General features: G+C 35.2%; 2 protein-coding genes across 13 annotated transcripts in view; one reads left to right on the top strand and one right to left on the bottom strand.

The window, feature by feature from the left end:
- The window catches only part of LOC143256503 (uncharacterized), a 66,810-nt gene extending 55,685 nt beyond the window's left edge, over positions 1 to 11,125 (top strand). For 8 of the 9 annotated variants that reach the window (XM_076513808.1, XM_076513812.1, XM_076513811.1 and 5 more), the window contains 4 exons: positions 2,373 to 4,911; positions 8,080 to 8,357; positions 9,245 to 9,433; positions 10,548 to 11,125. In XM_076513808.1, the coding sequence (XP_076369923.1) occupies positions 2,373 to 4,911; positions 8,080 to 8,357; positions 9,245 to 9,433; positions 10,548 to 10,793 (3,252 nt within the window). In that variant the 3' untranslated portion in view covers positions 10,794 to 11,125. Of the gene's footprint in view, positions 1 to 2,372; positions 4,912 to 8,065; positions 8,358 to 9,244; positions 9,434 to 10,547 lie in introns of those variants that run through there. The other variant, XM_076513813.1, reaches the window with a different exon arrangement.
- Positions 11,126 to 12,876: 1,751 nt separating this feature from the next.
- The window catches only part of LOC143256502 (potassium voltage-gated channel protein Shaker-like), a 729,617-nt gene continuing 719,980 nt past the window's right edge, over positions 12,877 to 22,513 (bottom strand). For 3 of the 4 annotated variants that reach the window (XM_076513805.1, XM_076513804.1, XM_076513801.1), the window contains one exon: positions 12,877 to 14,446. The gene's annotated coding sequence lies outside the window, so the exon portion shown is untranslated. The remainder of the gene's footprint in view (positions 14,447 to 22,513) is intronic. The other variant, XM_076513802.1, reaches the window with a different exon arrangement.

The raw sequence follows: 22,513 nt of genomic DNA, 5'->3' as shown, positions 1-22,513 counted from the left end.
AATCTGGGTTTTGATTCACACTATAGACAAAGTGTAGATGCACATATGTATCAGACAGCAGTGGTGGATTTAAAGATTAGTAATATACCACTAGAATCTGGGTTTTGATTCACACTATAGACAAAGTGTAGATGCACATATGTATCAGACAGCAGTGGTGGATTTAAAGATTAGTAATATAACACTAGAATCTGGGTTTTGATTCACACTATAGACAAAGTGTAGATGCACATATGTATCAGACAGCAGTGGTGGATTTAAAGATTAGTAATATAACACTAGAATCTGGGTTTTGATTCACACTATAGACAAAGTGTAGATGCACATATGTATCAGACAGCAGTGGTGGATTTAAAGATTAGTAATATAACACTAGAATCTGGGTTTTGATTCACACTATAGACAAAGTGTAGATGCACATATGTATCAGACAGCAGTGGTGGATTTAAAGATTAGTAATATAACACTAGAATCTGGGTTTTGATTCACACTATAGACAAAGTGTAGATGCACATATGTATCAGACAGCAGTGGTGGATTTAAAGATTAGTAATATAACACTAGAATCTGGGTTTTGATTCACACTATAGACAAAGTGTAGATGCACATATGTATCAGACAGCAGTGGTGGATTTAAAGATTAGTAATATAACACTAGAATCTGGGTTTTGATTCACACTATAGACAAAGTGTAGATGCACATATGTATCAGACAGCAGTGGTGGATTTAAAGATTAGTAATATAACACTAGAATCTGGGTTTTGATTCACACTATAGACAAAGTGTAGATGCACATATGTATCAGACAGCAGTGGTGGATTTAAAGATTAGTAATATAACACTAGAATCTGGGTTTTGATTCACACTATAGACAAAGTGTAGATGCACATATGTATCAGACAGCAGTGGTGGATTTAAAGATTAGTAATATACCACTAGAATCTGGGTTTTGATTCACACTATAGACAAAGTGTAGATGCACATATGTATCAGACAGCAGTGGTGGATTTAAAGATTAGTAATATAACACTAGAATCTGGGTTTTGATTCACACTATAGACAAAGTGTAGATGCACATATGTATCAGACAGCAGTGGTGGATTTAAAGATTAGTAATATAACACTAGAATCTGGGTTTTGATTCACACTATAGACAAAGTGTAGATGCACATATGTATCAGACAGCAGTGGTGGATTTAAAGATTAGTAATATAACACTAGAATCTGGGTTTTGATTCACACTATAGACAAAGTGTAGATGCACATATGTATCAGACAGCAGTGGTGGATTTAAAGATTAGTAATATAACACTAGAATCTGGGTTTTGATTCACACTATAGACAAAGTGTAGATGCACATATGTATCAGACAGCAGTGGTGGATTTAAAGATTAGTAATATAACTAGAATCTGGGTTTTGATTCACACTATAGACAAAGTGTAGATGCACATATGTATCAGACAGCAGTGGTGGATTTAAAGATTAGTAATATAACACTAGAATCTGGGTTTTGATTCACACTATAGACAAAGTGTAGATGCACATATGTATCAGACAGCAGTGGTGGATTTAAAGATTAGTAATATAACACTAGAATCTGGGTTTTGATTCACACTATAGACAAAGTGTAGATGCACATATGTATCAGACAGCAGTGGTGGATTTAAAGATTAGTAATATAACACTAGAATCTGGGTTTTGATTCACACTATAGACAAAGTGTAGATCCACATATGTATCAGACAGCAGTGGTGGATTTAAAGATTAGTAATATAACACTAGAATCTGGGTTTTGATTCACACTATAGACAAAGTGTAGATCCACATATGTATCAGACAGCAGTGGTGGATTTAAAGATTAGTAATATAACACTAGAATCTGGGTTTTGATTCACACTATAGACAAAGTGTAGATCCACATATGTATCAGACAGCAGTGGTGGATTTAAGTGGGGTGGCTAGCCACGCTTTTTTTTTAAATGTTTAACAAAATGTGTTATTAAATAACACTGGACAGTATCTTGAGTACAGTGATTACTGTTTTGTCACTTACAAAATTACTTTTATGTAAAGTAATTGCATGTATATATTGTAACAGAAAAAACAAACTATTATTTCTAATTCGTATGATAAGATGATGGTACAAGATTGAATTTCATAATTTAAAATGAGTTTATTGAGCTAGGTGGTTACTTTTTTGTTATATATAAACCAAAAATAAAGTTCCATGGTAGTGGGTAAATTCAGGTTTTCTGTTTACTCGGAAAGTGGTTATTTCACTGAGGACTTCTATTTATCTTAGTTATTTGTACTCTTTTTCTATAAGGTTTACTGAGATAAATCACAACTCATTTTTTCATTCCTACATAGGAGGATTTTGAAACTCTTAAGAAAGAAAATTTGCTGAGAAAATATCTTCGTGAAACAGTGCTTTCATTCAGTACTGACCCAAAGAATGATCAGAGCAGAAAAATTGAAAATACCCTCGGAAAAACGTTTCAGACAAATTCTGAGAATAAAACTAGTTGTTTTGCACCTGAAGATTTGTTAACACACGACAAAGTAACAGAACCTTTTCATCTTCAACCTTTGTTACAATCTGATAATAGACTTAATCAGCACTATGGACTTAGGCAGCAAGAAAACAATGTTAAGAGCAAAAACTGCTTTTCAGTATCACAGAATTCTTGTTGTCATTTAGAAAGTAAATTTCACTTACCAGTTGAGGCAGTTGGAGAACATAGAATACCACAAGGTAATGACAAGGAGTTTTGTAAGTCTAGCTATTTAAAAGATATAAATGGAAGAGGAAATAAACACTGTGAAAAAAATAATCTAAGTGAACAGAATGTTAAGTGTAAGTTTGTTAATGAAGAAACATTCCAACAAGAGATTAACCAGAGTAGTGATAAACAATGTATATATCAATCTGGAGAAAACCATGTACGTGATATTCCTACCAGTTTGAGTCAATCTATCCAATCACTGAATTCAGGGTGTGAAATGTGTCCTGAAAAATTGATTTTTAATAATGATTGCAAAGTTACTTCTACTCGACATCAAAAAGAATTGGAAGAATTTAAAAATATCCGTGTAATTCAAAATTTACCTATTAAAGAAAAATGTTTTCATTCTTGTAAATTTCAAGAGCAAAATAATATGAGTGATGATAGTGGATGTAAATGTTGCTATCAAAGTAAATGGCTTGAAGAAACAAAAAACAATAGTAAAGAAAAACAGATAACAGAAGCAGTAAGTAAGGCAAAGAAACTTCCAGAAGAGAAAGGCAGCATCCCTTTGGAAGCATGTAACTGTTTTTGTTGCCACAAAGGAAAACAGAAAGGCTTACTTACTGTGAATCAGTGGAACGGTGAAACATATGGGAGCTTGAATTATGTTGGTCAACAGGTTAAGAATAGAAGTGGTAGCATGGAAACTGCATGTCAACATTATAAACAGAACCAAGAAAGTCTGGGAAATTACAAAGAGCAGAATAGGCAGCGTGTTGGAAATGCGTACATTGACAATCAGCGGGATAAACAAAGACGTAATAGTTTAGAAAGATTAAGTTGCAATCTTGAAAGTGGACGTGATAGGCTGGAAGCTGTAGTGCAGAAAACTGTAAAGGAGAATTCCGTAAGTCAGCCCATTAAGGGAGACAGTGAAAAGCTGAAAACTGTGGAACAGCAAAATAAACAAGAATATGATAACTTGGATAAGCAGGCAGGTGAAATACTAGTCCAAAACAATGGAAGTTTGGATACGTGGAGACATCAAGGTAGCAAGGAAAACCAAAAGTGGTTTACTCCAAAGAATATAGATATATATCAGTTCTTAACAGCAAATTCTGAAACCGGCAAACATGTTTCATTAGATAACAGTGTGAGAATGGATCTTGTGAAGCTTCAATGTAAAATTGGGCAAGATAAAGTGAAGAAAACACTAGTTCATTCACAAAATTCCTTAACTTGTAACTGTTCACTGTTTTGTTCTTGCTTAAGCCCTATTGGCCCAAGATTAGAACAGCCATCTTTAGTATCTCAGAGTAGAGAAATTCAAAAGTATTCATCAAATCAAACCCAAGTTCAGAAATTACCTCAAGAAGCTATTGCAGTCAAAAGCCCAGTTAGTCAGAATCATTCGCTTGAGGTAAAAAGAAAGATATTTAAGTCACATAAACCGTCTTCAGTTCTAAAAACTTCTATCCGAGAAACAGGTAGACATTGTAAAAACACTAGTGGTTTAAAAAGTAAAGATGGTCAACATGATGAGGGACAGGTTTCTGCTTTACAGCAAGATGTTTTTTCACCTTCTTCTACAAATAACCATTCCAATGTAAATAATTCATATGCTGTTGTTTCAGAAATCTCACATTTGCTACATTCACAGTCTAAAATAAAAAGTGCTGTAGAAAAACACGTTTCACCTTCTGGTAACAAAATGACATCTAAGAGCAGAACTGTACGACATGAATGCAATAAGAAAGATCTAAATGAAGGTATTTTTAAAGTTCCCAAAGTACCCCAATGTAAGACTTCTCCAGTTAGAGACGATACATCTTCGATATTCAGTGATGTACTGTCTGAGTGTGACTTTGGTCTATTGAAACAAGTTGACCAGCAGCACGTGTGTAATAATTCTGTGAAAAAGCGACCTCTGTCTTCAAGTAGGGCACCTCTGTTTCTTGACAAAAAGACTTTAGGTTTAGTAAGCAAACAGTATGACACTGAAGCACAACATGAAAGAAAGTCAAGGAGTTCTAATACAAGTCTTTCATCAGTGGCTTCTTGTAGTTGGGTGTTAAATTGGTTTAAAAAGCACTCATTTTCTGATAACTTGAAGAATATTCCTAAAAGAAGAATCAATACTGGGAAAGAAGAAGTAATATTTAAAGTAAACAAATGTCCAGGTTTGTTTCCAAAGTTCAATTATAATAAATATTAAATTTTAAAGTAAATATGAGAACAAAATATAAACTTTATATTCATAGGTGCTTAGTAATGAGTATTATCTTCTACCTGTGATTTTGTGTCTTTCCAGACTTTAAATCAATGTAGTTTGTTTTCTTGATTGGGCTGTTAATGTTTTGTTACTCTCTACTGGAGTCTAAGTGTCAAATTTCTTTTGTAGATTCAATACATTTTATGGGTATCAAAACTGTAGTGACAGAGAATAAGTTGTATTATGTAATTCTATAAATAGTTTCAACAAAATCAATAATTACATTTGAGTTCATTGCTGATTCTTTTGATTATCCATACAAGTTCCTGTCTTGGTGCAGACAGTGTTATTATACAGCCTACTGACAGTATAGTGACTACTGATTTTTTTTGAGTGCAGTGGGTAGAGGTTTTTGATTTGGTAATGTGAAGAAAACCTTATTGAATTATGTTTGTATGGAACTTGGAAATATTTGAAAAGCCTGAAATGTTATGTTGGCATTTTAAGGTCTTGACACTTAAGGACATTTAACATAGTATTAATTTCTATATACCTAAATATTATTTGTATTTATATTAGAAACTACAATTTGATCAGTTTCAATATACTGTTGGCTACAGCACCAAAACAAAACAAAAAGAATTGATAGCATATTAGTGTGTACCCATCCCATTAATAAGACAACAGACTTGTAAGTGACATGTTATAACTTGTGTCAGGCTGTGCAAGTCATAGATGTAGTAGAAACAACTGTCTTACAGTGTGCCTTGTTAATGAATGCCCTTACATCATAAACTCTTCTGCACATGCTCAGCTACCAGAAAAGCCAAGGTTTAACTCTCACTTGTGTGTACTTAAAATAGTGGACACATGACAAATAAGTACATCCAGCTTTTACAGTATATGTACATATATAAATATTTGACAAAGCATATTTGTAAAAAGAAGTGCACTTCTGACATTTTATTATAATGACATCTTGAGTTAGAGACGTTTTCCTGTTGTGTCTTTGGGACACAGACAAGGTGTAGTGATGTAACACCTAAACTAATAGTTTATTTTACACACAATAGATCATGTTTTAGTCAATGAGCTAATCATTTAGTTTTAATGCTTTTTGACTAAAGTTTTTATGACTGTAAAGTGTTCATTGTTTCTAATTGCTCGAGACTTATTACAGTTGTATATGCATTGTAGGTAGATCAACCTTTCTTTTGGAAAATACTGTTATATTCACCAGTTTTCAAAGATAAATTATTTATTGTTTATTAATTACTATTGGAAAAAGATGTTTTCTAATGATTTTTATAATTATAAGATCTTAGTTTACACTGTTACTTATTAGTGATAGTGTAATTGTTTCCCACCAATAAAATACAGTAATTCTCAATATGAAGAGGAGTGCCATTGTGTAATGTCTGTATCCTGTAATATGCAACATTTCTGTTAAAGTGTTGTATTATGTATAAAAAAATATCTCGGTAAAAACATGAAATGTTGCTTACAACTGATACAAGTGTATACACAGGCCAAGAGTCCTCTGGTGGGATGGCTGTAAGTCTATAGAATTATAACACTAAAGCCTGGGGTTTGGTTCCCTGAGGTGGACACAGCAGATAACCCAATGTGTCTTTGTTCTAAAACAAACGAGCACAAGCTAAAGTATTTTATTTATATTTTTTTATACCTGGACCTACAAATATTTATTTATTTATATTCTTTTTATACCTGGACCTACAAATATTTATTTATTTATATTCTTTTTATACCTGGACCTACAAATATTTATTTATTTATATTTTTTTTATACCTGGGCCTACAAATATTTATTTATTTATATTCTTTTTATACCTGGACCTACAAATATTTATTTATTTATATTCTTTTTATACCTGGACCTACAAATATTTATTTATTTATATTCTTTTTATACCTGGGCCTACAAATATTTATTTATTTATATTCTTTTTATACCTGGACCTACAAATATTTATTTATTTATATTCTTTTTATACCTGGGCCTACAAATATTTATTTATTTATATTCTTTTTATACCTGGACCTACAAATATTTATTTCCTATTCATGGTACTACCTCACTATAATGCTATTGCTTATAATGCTTTCTCAGATATAACTCTGTGGTGCCTTGGCTTCCAAACATTAGTATCATCTGTGGCTTAGCTCAGTGCCACGTGGCTTCAGAGGCTAAAGTCATTACATTCTGTCACAAAATATGGAAAAAAAGTGGAAAATCCTGAGTGCAATATCCAGAGATATGAGTGTCAGATCCAGATGTGAACTTAGCCTTGGGATCATGGAGATTAAGGAATTTGAAAATTTATCAATTGTTGAAATATCATCAATATAGCATTTTTAAAAGACAGAATTAAAGTTACATGGGCAGTTTTCTAGTCACTTGCATTTGTGGTAGCATATAAAATGATTGGGTATCATTGGACCCAGCAATGGTTCTATCCAGCTGGTAAAAAGGAAATGATTTAACTAGTTGGGTATGACTCTTCTTCTCAGGTGTATGTTTCATAATGGTAACGTTATAAGTGCTGTTTAGATCTCATAATTTAACCTCATGTTAAACTGTGGAATAACAGATATTTTTGAGCACTAGAAATCAGCTTAAGCAATGTGCTGTAATGCAGTGTATAAAATTTAAATATTCACAACAAACAAAAGCTTAAGGACAAACATGAGTGAAATATACCATTGCTTTGAATTGTTATCAATAAAACGCTGATAAAGTCATTACAAAAATTAAATATTGAAGAAAAAATTTAGTTAATACAGCGTTTTGATTTTCTAAACATTTAATGTTGTTGTTTTGCTCATTAAACATTTCAAGAATGTGCTATCATTTTCTCTGCATCTCTCCAATAAAGTTCACATGTATACCTTGAACAAGAAATGGTAAACATTGTTAGGAAAGTTGCTTGTATGGATTTTGTTCTGCAGATGTGGTACTATATAAACAAATCTGAACTAAATCCTGCACATGTAGAATTTTCTCTGTGGCATGTGGGTTCTTATGCTATAGGACATATTTGTTCAGTTGAACATCAGTGCAAGGAACTGTAATTGTGCAGATCTGCTAATTTCATTTTAAGATTAAATTTTTTAGGATGCGTTGAGCCAGCAGCTGCCGAGTCCTCTCTCTTAACAAGTAGGAATTATGTGTCAGTCCTGGAAAATTTTCCTTTCACTTGCAATTTTCACCGTGAACTGAGGAAAGTGGAGAGAAAATATGTTAAGCAAAGATGTAGGAACAGATTCATCCACAAGAAAGTACCTGCACAATTGACCGGTGGTAAAACATCTCAGTTCAATAAGGAAAATACAAGGAAAAGAGACTTGTACAGCTTTACAGAGAGTGAAATGGACTCATTCTCCAGTTCTGAGGTATGTCCAGACTTGCACATTCCATGATGTGGTAATATGCTTGCTTAACTACAGATATATTCTGATGCTCATAAAAACTATTCAGAATTAGACTGCACCGATAATAAAACACTATTGTTTTTGTAGTTTGTCTTGCTTCTTGTAGTAATTACTATTTAAAACTTGTAAACATAATTTTAACAACTTATTCTATGTTTAATTCAGTAGAATACTGATAGCTTGCCAGGGATAAATTCCAATATAACAGCTTGCGACTTTAAATGCCCAAAATGTGTTTTGTTATTTGGTTTGGGAACTTGTACTTGGAAATTTCTTGTCAGTTCGAATTTAAGAGAAGAATCAACAGTTTTCTACATTTAACTCATTTCAGATGTTTTATGTAAATTAACATTTAATATATGTTAGACAGTAATTTAAAATGGTTTATCTAAATACCATTTCAGTTTTTTTTATAATATGTGTAAACAAAGATTGAACTTACTGCAAGTATCAGTTATTTTTTATTGGTCATTCTTGAACTGTATAACACAATCATAATTGTTTGTTCACAAACTACAAGAAATATCTAAAGGAAAACATTTTGTTCTGCATATAGAGTTAGTTATTGGAACAGAATTGGCTTGGAATTATGAAAAAAATATTATTGATCATGTCTTATATAGTTTTTTTCTTATTGTTATCATAACTCCCCCCAACCTTTTTTATGACATTCTGTTGTATTTTGTGTTAGATAAATGAGATTATGATTAGATGCAGTCTGAACAGTTTTTACAAAGTAAATCTTCTTTTCAGAGTAAGACACTTGTGAAATGATTTAATGTTTTTTAAAACGTGTTATCAGTTATAACATATCCTTAAATGTCAACTGTATTACTTTTATATTTCAGAGTTCTCAAGCTTTACCTCCCTTAAAACGTTCGAGAAGGGCCCGTGTTCCATTTTCTGAAGAGGAGGAAAAGTTCATTGAAGAGGGTGCTGTTAAGCTAAACAGAAACTGGAAATGTATTTTGGGGACTTATGATTTCCACCCATCTCGTAGACCAGTAGATCTCTATGACAAATACAGAAGAATGAAGGTTTGGGTGACTTGTTTATTTTATTTAGTTTTTAAATTGTATTTACTATTGCCAATTTAAGTTGTTTCATTTCACGAGATAATTATGGGGATAAGTAGCACAATAGTTATTATCTGAGGATATCTTTATTAGCAAATACTTAACGTATGGTTGTGTATCGTTAAAACATTTCTATCTGAATGGAGTTGACCGTAAGAGAGGAACATAAACCAGAAGTATGTATAGTTTTGTCACAGAGAGAAAACAGAGAGGTTACGTAAACAAGAAAACAGCAGTTAACAGTTTGTAGAAACAATATTTCAGTGGGATATTTGAAAATCAAAAATCTACATGGTATTTAAAAGTAGTGTGGTGAAGAAACTAAGCTTTATATTTCAAATTCTGGGAAGTTTTTAGCTATGTATTATGATAAAGGCATTTTTAGTAATTTTCATTCATATCTGTTGTTGAATTGTGTCCAATAAGAAATTCTGTGAAAACTATAAACTGAGGATAATATTAACTAGGTGTTCTTGGATTTCTGAGCTCTTACCTCGTTCGTTCATTATCTCTTATATAAAACAGAAATGAAAGTATTACTAGTAATTGGTTATATAAAGACTCTGTGTTAGCATTCTTGAATTAACTATTATAAATATAAGACTGAATTATTTGGTACTCTGTTTTTAAAATAGGTATTAACCATATGCTTATGTACTTTTAATTTATATTTCTTTTGCCTTTAGTAACAAGGCTGTGTTTTATTTCTACATGTAACAAATATTGCTAGTAAAACCTGTTACTCAATGTTATTTTTTTTGTTGAATTACAGACAGTAAATTTTAGCATTTTCTCCTAAATTACACTGAACTTTAAGTATGTTTTGCATGAAAATATGTTTTTATTCAAAAACATTTTCAGTTAATGGAACAGACTTTTCTAAGTTTTAATTTACAAGGTTAAGTCAAAAAGGTTGTTGCTCTTCATGACCTTACGTGTATTATGAATAAATAGAAACCACCTAGTTTTTATACAACATAGAGCACTAGAAAATTTAAGTTTGTAATTTTTTATCACAACTTTTCCACGTTCATTTTACACCTTATAGAATTTGTATTTTGTTTTTACTCTATAGAAGAAACAGTCCATGTTTAACCAAGAAATAAAATATGAAGTAGGAAATAACTCAGAAGTAGGTCATCCTTTGAAAAAGGAAAGCTTACCATTGTCCATTTGTGAGGAAAGAAGGTTAAAACATGGAGTTTACAAGTTTGGTCATAACTGGAAAGTCATTCTTTCATCCTACAAGTTCAACCACCAGAGAACAGCCAGTGAGTTACGAGAACGGTGGAGGAAATTGTGTAAGAGAGAGAAAAAGTAGCTTACATTTGTCTGATGTAAGCCTTTTGTCTCACTTGTATCAATGTGAAAAAAAAACTACAAAACTAATGTCTGTTTTTCAATGTTGAATTTTATTGACACGAGACTGCATGATTTATATACTTTAAAGTGAATTTTATTAAGTATTGAAACTTTAAATTGTTACTTTAGTTTAAAGAAGATTCAAATTGATTTCATTTTTGAATAACAAAAGATTATATACAATTTCTTGAATTGTATTCTTGTTGAATATTTTATAAATATATTTGTTCCAATTCCCTGTGATATACAAATTTATTTAATTTTTTAAATAAAAAGTTGTATTTATCTGATCTTGAGGAATGATGAAATTGATTGATGTCATAAAATGTTCACATCATTTTAACAATATGTCTATAATCATTAACATTAAATATGTTCTGAAGCAATAAAGATAATCCAATTTAAATGGTTATCCTATTTTGTATGTTACTCTGGTTGTTCCTAATGGAGCTGTTATTTCATGAGCTTATAGTTGTGGTTTTAGTTTTATTTTGGTTGTTAGGTGGTGTTTTTCAAAAAAGGTTTTAATATCCAAACTTCACGTTTTGTTATTACCTATTTCAGACAAAACAAGTGGCTAATATTTACCAAAAGTAAGAGAACATTGCAGCATCATATCAACACTATTAAAGACCTATTCATTATTATTAATTTTAAAGAGAACTTGACAGATTGTGAGATACTAGCAAATTATTAATTGTGTTTTGTTTTCTCATACTCTAAAGATACTCATGACCTCACTGAAATTAGCAGTTAATTAAAAGAGAATAATTGGTAAAATTGGTGTACAATGAAATCTCTTAGATACACATCTACCAGATTTTAATGATATTTGTTTAGGATAACACACATGCATTCAATGTTTTGTGAAAGGTAATGTACTAAAATAAAATAATTTTAAAATAGTAATGTTACTTTTAATTTTAAGAATTTTGCCTTTCTGTTTAGGTTTTCTTAAGACTGGTATTAAATCATAAGTTCCAAGTTCTAGCCCCACAGCTTGAGTACAAGCATTAGCAATGTTCCACTTTTATAGGTTTACTTTTTTGATACACTGTCATTGATGTTAAAAGCTTTCTCACTTATAAGTTTGAGAATGTCTTAGAGAAATGAGTTATTTTTTCTTCTTTCCATACCCACACATTCCATTATTCTAATATTAACACCTTGAACTAATTCATTTAAGTGACACTATGGACACCTTTGTATATGAGAAAAATTGGATGTTTTCCTAGATAGAAATCTTTATCAGTGCATTGACACCTGTTTAATATTGTTCTACCATTTTTTAAACAATGGAATTGAAAAGAATAATGTTTATTAATTAAATAGATTGTATTTCAAGTGCCTAAAGATGACCACTTTTTAAACTCTTCCTTCAAGAGTTATGTTGGTCAATAGAATTCCACTGTAGAGCTAAATTTGTTCATCGTAGTTTTTTGTGTTTTGTAATTTGTTAGTGTTTTACAGTTTGGTGACAAAACTATCAAAACCCACACATGGGTTTTTTAAAACTTATTTAGCTTATATAATGGTCATAATGAGAAAAAAGTATTTTAACTGTATTTTGAACTGTGAATTAAACTGTTTTATAATCCAATGCCCTCAGCATATATTATTTTTTTTATATAAATAACAAGTGATGGTATGCTTTTACCTTTTTCTCTAATATTGTTTTTACTTGATAGTTAACGGAATACAATAGGAGTTACTAAGACTTGTTTTTATCAGTCAAGTTAGTTAAAGGTGGGATTTATATATGCATATATTATTTACATGTATAAATCCACCTTTTCTATATTTATTCAATAATAATTGTATATTAAATTTAAAACTAATATGAATTTTAGGGTAACCTTTTTGTATGTCAGTTGAGTTGTTAATTCACTTTGTTGACCTAAAACGTGGTGTTTTATTTATTATACATCAATAAGTATTAAAAAGAAAACAATGTTTAATGTTATTTGTGAATAGCAGCAGAATAAACTTGCTTGTCAATAAATGTTATTACAAACATTAAATAGAAAAGGCAGAGAACGTCATTTCAAAATGAAAGATAGCTTTATTTGAGCACGATATCTACAGTCCTGAAGGAAATCAAACTGACCTATTGGTGCAAGGAAGGAAACAGTCTCCATTCGTCCGATATGTTACACAAAGATCACAACCAACCTCGTCACCAGCTTCTTGTCAACTAAACAGGAGGGAAACTGTACCTGGACGGCCATTGAATTACTTCGTTGCTATCTGATAACTATAACTCACAGATAAATATCCTTTTAAAATGTGTATAGAAAGATTCTTTATATCATAACAACAAAAAGACTGGGCTTTGTACATAAACAGTCCAGCAACAATGGGCATGAATCAGTATAATAACAATCACATAACTTACAACTGCAAGGAAGGACAGAAGGTGATAAGTAAATAAACAACTTAGGCTGGACGCTGGTCAGCTCGAAAACCAATATTTAATTCGACAGAAATCACACCGACCATGTCCGTACGCCAGATGCACCTTCCCCCCTTGCTGTACTTTAAGAGTTGGAATTAAATTTTATGTTCTTACAAATAACGTTCCACATTTTCCAAGCACCGTGGTATCAGATTCTTGTAACGTGTAGATGCAGATAGATAAATCTTTTCATCTTAGACGATTTATTTACTGTCTCTTTATTAGGTTTGTAGGTGAGAAATAATGGTTCATTTGCCAACATTCGTTCTCCAAGAAACATCAGATCAAATACCCTATTCAAATCGTTTTTTGTGACCCCAGCCAACAGAAATAGTCGTGACAAATTTTACTTTCCTTATTAACTTGGGACGAGTAAGAGCACTTACAGGGCCACAGAATGGCTTTGGCATCTGGTCCGTTCTATCTCTCTAACACTAACTTCATTCATTCTTAAATGTGGGCGACATTGTAGAAGACTAAAGACCAAAAAATGGGAGATTCAATTTTTAAACTTTGCATAACACTTGAAAGAGCTAATAGATGGTGGACGATCAAGGAAGTCTAGTGTTGCACCTTCGTGTTTACTATAGGAACGGAGCTTTAATCTAAAAAAAGGTGCCAAACATCAGGGGCAGCAGATGAAAATCTTAAAAATCTATCTAGGAGAGGATAAGTGGTATTACTAAGATGAAGGATAGTATGTCGTGTTTAAGGATTAAACTTGTAGTTCATGCACACCTTTTAAAGATACTGGTGTCCAACAGAACAATTTATACATTTCACCCGCATAAATTATTGGAAGTTGCTGTTTTCTTAAATTGATGCTTAAAAGCCGTTTCGTACCTAGGAGAAGAAAATCGCTACCTGGCATAATAGGCTGTGTACGATGACATGACCTGCAATATATTTTTACAAAGGGTGTTTAAAAAAAATGTTATTTGGCATATGAAAATGTATTCGTACAAAACCAGAAAATTCCTAGAAGCTATCTTAACGGCTGGATTGCTCCTTGCGGAGAAAACTGAAATAACTGAGCGAAAATAGGCAGTCCATTGCGACACCTTTATGACCTGAGACCTGGCGGGTAACTGGCTCAGTGTTGGCAAGTTTATCACGATTTCGGGAAGAACCAATGTGGTTCTACCTAGAAGCTAGGACTGTTAGTTAAGGATTTGTACTATGTTTACAAAGACACATGAACATATTATTTAAAATTATTCAACTTAAATTATTTTTGTAAAATAACCATTTTATGAAGTTTTACTACGTGCCCTAAAAATAAAGTAGTTCCACGTTGTTCAAACAAATATTTAATATATGCATTATTTATGATATACTTTTTAATTTCATGCCCTATATGTTCATATTAAATCAAAAATCATATACTAAGTATATACTACCACTTACTGCAAAAAAAATTTATTGTATATAATTTTTATAAATATGTATTGACTCAAAGCTTATAGAAAACATAACATTTTACAAATTTGACATTAAATATATTAGTTTATTTTGTTTATGATATTAGAAACGTGTCGTATAAAAAAACGAACGTTAGAACTTTCGAATACAACAATACACTTAGACACAGTAAAGCATACGAAAAAGTGTTTTGGAATATAATAATATACATGAAAACATAGCAGTAATAAATATAGATAATTTCAATTTATTTATAATTTTATGTACAAATTCTCTGTAATAATTTCAGTAGCCATCTTGAGGTGTTTCTGTCGACTGACGAGACAGAAACGTGTAAAAATGGTTACTAATTTTGTGGCAAAAAATATATTAATTTAATAACAACAATGAAAACTACAACGTGAAGAAAACCCTTTTTTTCAAGTTAACATATACATTTATATCATCCATGTTATGAGCCAATATCTACTCAAACAATACAATGTTTAAAACTCTGTAACAATAACATTTTCAAAATTAATATAACACTTAAAAACTACTAAAACCACATAATGAATATTTTAATGAAGAAAAGTATTTCTTACCTTGTGTGGGAGAGAGAATAATACTTGTCCTCTGTAATGAGTATTTGTCTTAGTAAAGCTTGATTGATTTAGTGTTTTATGGCACAAAGCAGCGAGGCTATCTGCGCCAGACATTCGGTAAAAATGTAAAAAAATAAATGTAGTAATAGACATAAATGGAAATGAAGGTAAAACAAAAAAGTATAAAACCAATGTTGACACCTAGTCTACAATGTTAAGATAGAAGGCAGAGTATAAGAAGTTGTAAGGTATTTACTCTAGCAAAAAGGTAATGATCATAACCCAACTAACAGGTAAGTTCAAGAACCACCGTCAGTCACCTGAAGTTGGTCTTTCCAGTCCTGGTTCCGGGTTATGTGTCATAGCAACCAGTATCAAAATGTAAAAGAATAGAAGTTTTAAAAGATACATACAAAATTGTAACAATGAGTAGCCAAATGTCCAGTAAAAAGATAAAGTCAAGTAAATGGAGTAAAATTTGTAAAAGTAAATGAAGGTAAAAACAAAACAGCAATTAAAACCGAAAATGGTGTAAAAACCAATGTTGACATCCAGTCTTCAAAGTTGTAAAGAACTACCTGTAGCAGAATGGTAATGATCATAACCCGCCAGGAAGACTAACAGGTAAGTATAAAAACCACCGTCAGTCACCTGAAGTTGGTCTTTCCAGTCCTGGTTCCGGGTTATGAGTCAATATGGCCAGTACTAAAAAGTAAAGTAGTAAAAGTGTGAAATGATATGCAGCAAAAGTATAATAACAACTCGCCAGGACGACTAACGAGTAGTTCAAACAGTAGCGTCAGTCACCTGAAGTTGGCCTTTCCAGTCCTGGTGTCGAGTTATTTAATGTTCTGGCCATTGTCCAATGTCAAATTGAATGAGAGAGATTAAAACTGTAAAAAAGGAACCACAATTAAAAAGGTGTAATGAATAAATATGCAACACTTAAATAAGATTAAAAAGATTAATGGCCATTAAAAAATTAAAAACATTATCAAGGTGGACAGAGTCACCATCACCAATAACTCTGTCCAATGTTACAGACTGACCCTGGGAAAAAATATGTTTAAAATATTGCCGTCGTTGAGAATTGTAACGATGGCAAGAAAGTAAAACGTGGCTGATAGTGATTTGAGTGTTACACAAACTACAGATTGGTGCATCAGTTCCAGATAAAAGAAAATGATGAGTTAAAAAACTGTGACCAATGCGTAGCCTAGTGAGAACAACTTCCTCCTTCCGAACTTTACGGAAGCTAGATGGCCAAAGTCCAATTTTGGGTTTGATTTGAAAAAGTTTGTTGTCACGTTGCTCACTCCAAGTGGACTGCCAGCTGGCACGGAGCCGAGCCTTGAAGACAACACCATAGTCCATGTACGGAATAGGCATAGGAGTGATGGTGCTGAAGCAGACATATTTAGCTGCCATGTCTGCAAGCTCGTTCCCGCGAATACCAACATGGCCTGGTATCCAGAAAAACTGAATTGAAGTAGCTGCTAATGAGAAATGGGCCAGTCGGTTTCGAATATCAGCGAGAATAGGATGTGAGCTAACGTGTAGCGATTCCAAGGCAAGTATAGAACTAAGCGAATCAGTATAAATAGTGCAGTTGGAGTACTGCTCAGCTGCAATATGATCCAGGGCAAGAGATATGGCATACAGTTCAGCAGTGAACACAGAAGCTGTAGAAGGGATTCAGCGCGCAACTACTGACCTATAGCAAACCATAGCAGAGCCCACTGAATTACCTGATTTGGAACCATCTGTATAAATGGGAACTGAATGATTGTTTGAAAGATATTCATTGAATAAAAGACGGTACTTCCAATCTGGAGTATCTGTCTTTTTTAGGTGACTGAAATAAAGGTCACATTTGGGGGCTGTAATAAGCCATGGTGGGATGGGCCAACCTGTGGAATCTGCAATGTTCTCCAAGGACAGACCCAATTCATCCAATTGCGCCCGGATGCGAAGGCCAAACAGAGCAATGACAGATCGTCTGTTCTGAAAAAGTACTGCCCACCGAGGAAGGAAAACATATTTCCAGGTGGGATGCTTTGGCAAGGAATGAAGTTTCTAAGTATATTGTAAAGATAGTTGCAAACGGCGAAGGTGTAGAGAAGGTTCATGAGATTCAATGTATATACTTTGAACTGGAGAGGTACGGAAAGCCCCAGTGCAGAGTCGAAGTCCTTGGTGATGAATGGGGTCCAGCATCTTTAAGGCCGAGGGTCTGGCAGAGCCATAGACCGTTGATCCATAATCGAGTTTCGATCTAATAAGAGCACGATATACCTTTAACATTGAACAGCGATCTGCCCCCCAACTGATAGAAGAGAGAACACGGAGGATGTTCAGTGCTCTTGTGAATTTGACCCGAAGCTGCTTTAAGTGTGGTATAAAGGTCAGTTTACGATCAAAGATAAGCCCCAAGAACTTGGTCTCCGGGACCACTGGCAGCAAAACTTCACCGATATGAAGTTCAGGATCAGGGTGAATGCCCCGTTGACGGCAAAAGTGCATGCATACAGTTTTGGGAGAGAGAGAAATTAAAGCCGTTCGCCAGAGTCCACTTCCGTATACAATTGAGGGCGGTTTGTAGTTGCCGCTCAATATATCTCATGTTTGACGACTGACATAAGATGTGAAAGTCGTCGACATACAGCCCATTCGCAACAGTGAGAGGAAGTTGTTCAGTGATGGCATTTATCTTTATACTGAAGAGTGTAACACTCAATACACAGCCTTTAGGGACTCCAAGTTCCTGTACAAAAGAACGGGAAATTGTCGAACCCACACGAACTTGGAATCTCCTGTCCATTAAAAAATTTTTAATAAACATGTGTAGATGGCCACGTAACCCATATGTATGGAGGTCTTGCAAAACGCCATACCTCCATGTTGTGTCGTAAGCCTTCTCTATGTCAAAGAATATTGATACAAGATGTTGGCGGTTGAGAAAGGCTTCTCTGATAGATGTTTCAAGACGAATTAGGTGGTCTGTGGTGGAGTGCTGTCGACGGAACCCACACTGGGTGGGCGAGAGGAGGTTGTTTGATTCAAGGAACCAAACAAGACGAGCATTAACCATCCTTTCTAATGTCTTACAGAGACAGCTCGTCAAAGCAATTGGACGGTAGTTTGAAGGAATCTTGGGATCTTTCCCTGGCTTAGAGAAAGGTAAAATAATAGCCTGGCGCCAGGCATCAGGAAAAACATTCTCCTGCCAGATCCGGTTGAAAACAATCAGAAGGACATCAAGAGAAGCAGGAGATAGATGGTGCAGCATGTCATAATGAATATCATCAGGTCAAACAGACGTACTGGCAGACTGATGAAGGGCCATTTTTAGTTCCACCAGGGTAAAGGGTCAATTATAGTCAAAGAAACAGTCAGTTCGATAGGAAAGAGGTGATCGCTCTGCCCGAGTCTTGATGGCCAGGAAGGTGGAGGAACAAGCAGAAGTGCTAGATACCCGGCAAAAGCTTTCACCTAGAGTGTTAGCGATGTTCCGAACATCAGTCACCTCCTGACCATCAGAGAGTAAGATCGAGAGGGGGACAGAATTGTAGTGCCCATTAACCTTTCGAATCCTGTCCCATATGATCTTGGAACTGGTGGTAGAAGATATGCTGGTTGTGAACTTAATCCAAGATTCCTATTGGTTTTGACGTCTCACCCACCTAGCATGTGCACGGGCCCGTTGGAAAGCAACCCGGTTTGAAAGTGTGGGATATCTACGAAAAGTATCCCAGGCCCGCTTTTGAGCCTTCCGTGCTAAGTGGCAAGCAGGATTCCACCACGGACGAGGATATCGTGGAAAACGTGTCGAGGTTTTAGGAATACACTGAGCAGCTGCTTGTATAATACAGTCAGTTACCGCTGCTACACAGTCGTCTATTGATGGCTGATTTACGATGGCAGGATCAAGTTCTGCGAGAGCAGTGAAAGTGGACCTGTCTACCTGATCCAGCTTCCACCGGGGAACGCGGGTAGGGTGGCATCGACCACGGCCAGTCTCTCTCAAAAGGATCGGAAAATGATCACTGCCTAGTGGATTACTGTCAACCCTCCATGAAAAATGGGAGAATAATGAAGGGGAGCAAACTGAGAGATCAATAGCAATAAAGGACTGACTAGGTGCATGAAACTAAGTGGAAGAACCAGTATTGAAAAGAGAAAGATTGTGATCAGAGAGCATCCGCTCTACAGATCGGCCCCTCCCATCAATAATAGCACTTCCCCATAGGGGATGATGTCCATTAAAATTCACTAGGATTAGAAATGGAGATGGCAACTGTTCAACGAGAGCATCAAGATCTGATTGATCATATGTCTCTCCAGGGGACAGGTACAGAGAACAAACAGTGATGCTATGACCCAAGGAAACACGGATGGCTACAGCCTCCAAGGGTGTGTTGAGTGACAAAGACAGGGTGGGCACGTGTTGATCAACCAACAGTGCCACCCCCTCCATGTACTCGACCATCACACAACCTGTCATTTCTGTACAGAGAAAACTGCCGAATGGAGACAGTATCAGCAGTTTTGAGAAATGTTTCTTGTAAAGAAAGACAAACAGGATGGTAGGAAGCAATCAGCGTTTTGATATCATCCAGATTAGAACGTAAACCTCGACAGTTCCATTGTATCAAGGTGGCCATTTTTAAGAACGGGTAGGTGAAGTGGCTGGAGAACCCTTCGGTTTACGACCACGTCTTTTTTCTTTACTGTCTTTAGTCGGAGGAGGTCTATCAACCTCCATGGATCCTGGTCTGGGTCGGGTGGGCAGGTTTTTTGTTATTGGAAGGGGAATCCAGTGACTGAGGACGCGAACGAATAATTGTTTTGTCTCTTGTGGTGGGAGAAAAAGATGTATCAGAAAAAATGCCTGTATTTGAAACTGAAGGACGTGGATCTTGAGGTTTGTTGGAAGGTATGGGAGAAACAGAGATGGGTGTGGAAGTCGATTCATCAACCTTTTTAAAAGGCTTTTCATTTGTTTTGAAAACGATTCTCTTGGAGGCACAGAGAGATCTGTCTGCACTCCCACTATAGTTGTGGAATGAAGTGCAGCAGCATATGTCCGAGATGGAGTTGTGGACAGCAATTTCCGAGCCTTAGGATAACTAATGTTATGTGTCGTTTTCAAACGCTGCACCTCTTTTTCCTCCAACCATTTTGGGCAAGAATGAAAGTAAGAGGGGTGAGAACCATTGCAGTTTACGCAATGTGGGTTCATGTCACAGTCATAGGCATCATGGTCCTTGCCTCCACAACGAGCACATGTCAGGGAACCACGACAAGATGTCTTTGAGTGGCCGAATCTCTGACATTGGAAACATCGAAGAGGGTTTGGTATGTATGGCCGAACCCTGCAAATGAGATAACCTGCCTTGATGGTGGCAGGTGCACGTGGTGAAGTAAATGTTAAAACGAGGGTATTTGTTGGCAGTGTAACTCCATCTTTGCGAGTGGAGATGCGCCTCACTGCAGAAACTCCTTGAGTGGAGAGACCAGCGAGAATCTCTGACTCGGGAACGTTCTTCAAATCCCTTTCAACAATAACTCCTCGTGAAGAATTCAAGGTAGCATGGGGTGTAACCTCAATAGGTATATCCCCAATTGCCTTTGAATTCAAGAGGAGTTCACTGTGTTGGGATGCGGATGTTTCAACCAATATGTCACCAGATCGATGTTTCTTTACTGACTTTGGAGAGCCAGCAAGTCCCTCTAGTCCCTTTTGAATAAAAAAAGGGGACATTTGCCCTAAAGGTTTTTCCGAAAGAGAATGTAATATAAGAAAATGAGGTACGTGTGTTACTGATGTTGAAGATTGCTGTTCTGAGTATTCAAGACGTGGTCGCTTACCCATTGAATGTTTTTTTACAATTTTATTTAAATTTTTAGAGGATCCATAGGAAAAAGAAAAAATTTCGGTACCCACTGACCCAACCCACCATGGAGCCCTACAAGGGGACGCACAACAAAGTCACGCAAGGACAATGCAGCAACGCCAGGGTTTCGTGAGCACTATACCCAAAGACCAGCATCAGGCACAATGTCCACAACACCCGTTGAGAACTTCCAACACTGGTACTTGGTTGACTCTAGCCCAAGTGAACCAGCCGATTGACCCAAGGGGGGCCACCCAAAGGCCGCCCGTCTACAGGAATTCGAGGCCAAAGTGGTGTGTTAGGGTTGGACCCCTCAACCACTAGGATCCTCTCCTCCCCTTCACGGGTCGCCACGCATGGCAAACACGTGGGTGGATGTTTAGATCCCAGAGAAGGTAACCAGATAGAACAGAACCTTCCCTGGGAGGTCCCCTCACCACGTACAGGAATCCACACCGAGGAGCTTAGTAAAGCTAAGCTATGATTTAATATCGTTGCACGTATAAAATAAGAGATTAATCAGCCCCCCCCTTCCCACATGATTTAACTTACCCTCTATTCATTGTTAAGTCACGAGTAGCTGTTATGGGACAATAGTCCCGTAATACAACACACCAGTTAAAATCACTACACGAAAAATGGAGCACAAAAGGCCACTTTAACAAAGTTTGGTTGATGTATTTTCCTTTCCATTTTAACATTCTTAACCGATTCTTGTATTTTGATAAGTTATAAGGCTGATTATAAATATCCGGTGGAATTGGTTTGATTTGAATTTCGCGCAAAGCTGTACGAGAACAATCGACACTAGCAGTGTAAGAGTAGCGGGAAGGCAGCTAATCATCATCGCCAACTACCGGGCTACTCATTTACTGACGAATAGTGGGATTGACCATAACATTATAACGCTTGCACGGCTGAAAGGGCGAGTATATTTTGCTATGACACGGGATTCGAAGCCGCGACCCCTCAGATTACGAGTCGAGTGCCTAAATCATTTGGCCTTCCAATGGATTAGCGGAAAGTCTGAAAGCTTATAACGTTAAAAATTGGGTTTCGATATCAGTGGCTGGGCACAGCACAGATAGCCCATTATGTAACTTTGATGTTAATAACAAACAAATTCTCGTTTCATACGTAATGGGGTTTGAGTCCTTTTAAATCACCATACAGTAACGAATTAATTTAGGTGTGTGAATAATGTTAGGACCGAATTCATTATTATCACACGATATTATACAGCTGGACAAAAGGTAATGATTGTTATACATGTATAGGTATGTGTTAAAGATGTCCTACCCGGTCTCATTTAACAGTTCTG

Source organism: Tachypleus tridentatus, chromosome 7 (genome assembly GCF_004210375.1).
Source record: "Tachypleus tridentatus isolate NWPU-2018 chromosome 7, ASM421037v1, whole genome shotgun sequence".
Taxonomy (NCBI): Eukaryota; Metazoa; Arthropoda; class Merostomata; order Xiphosura; family Limulidae; genus Tachypleus; species Tachypleus tridentatus.
This window is presented reverse-complemented; position numbering and strand designations above follow the sequence as displayed.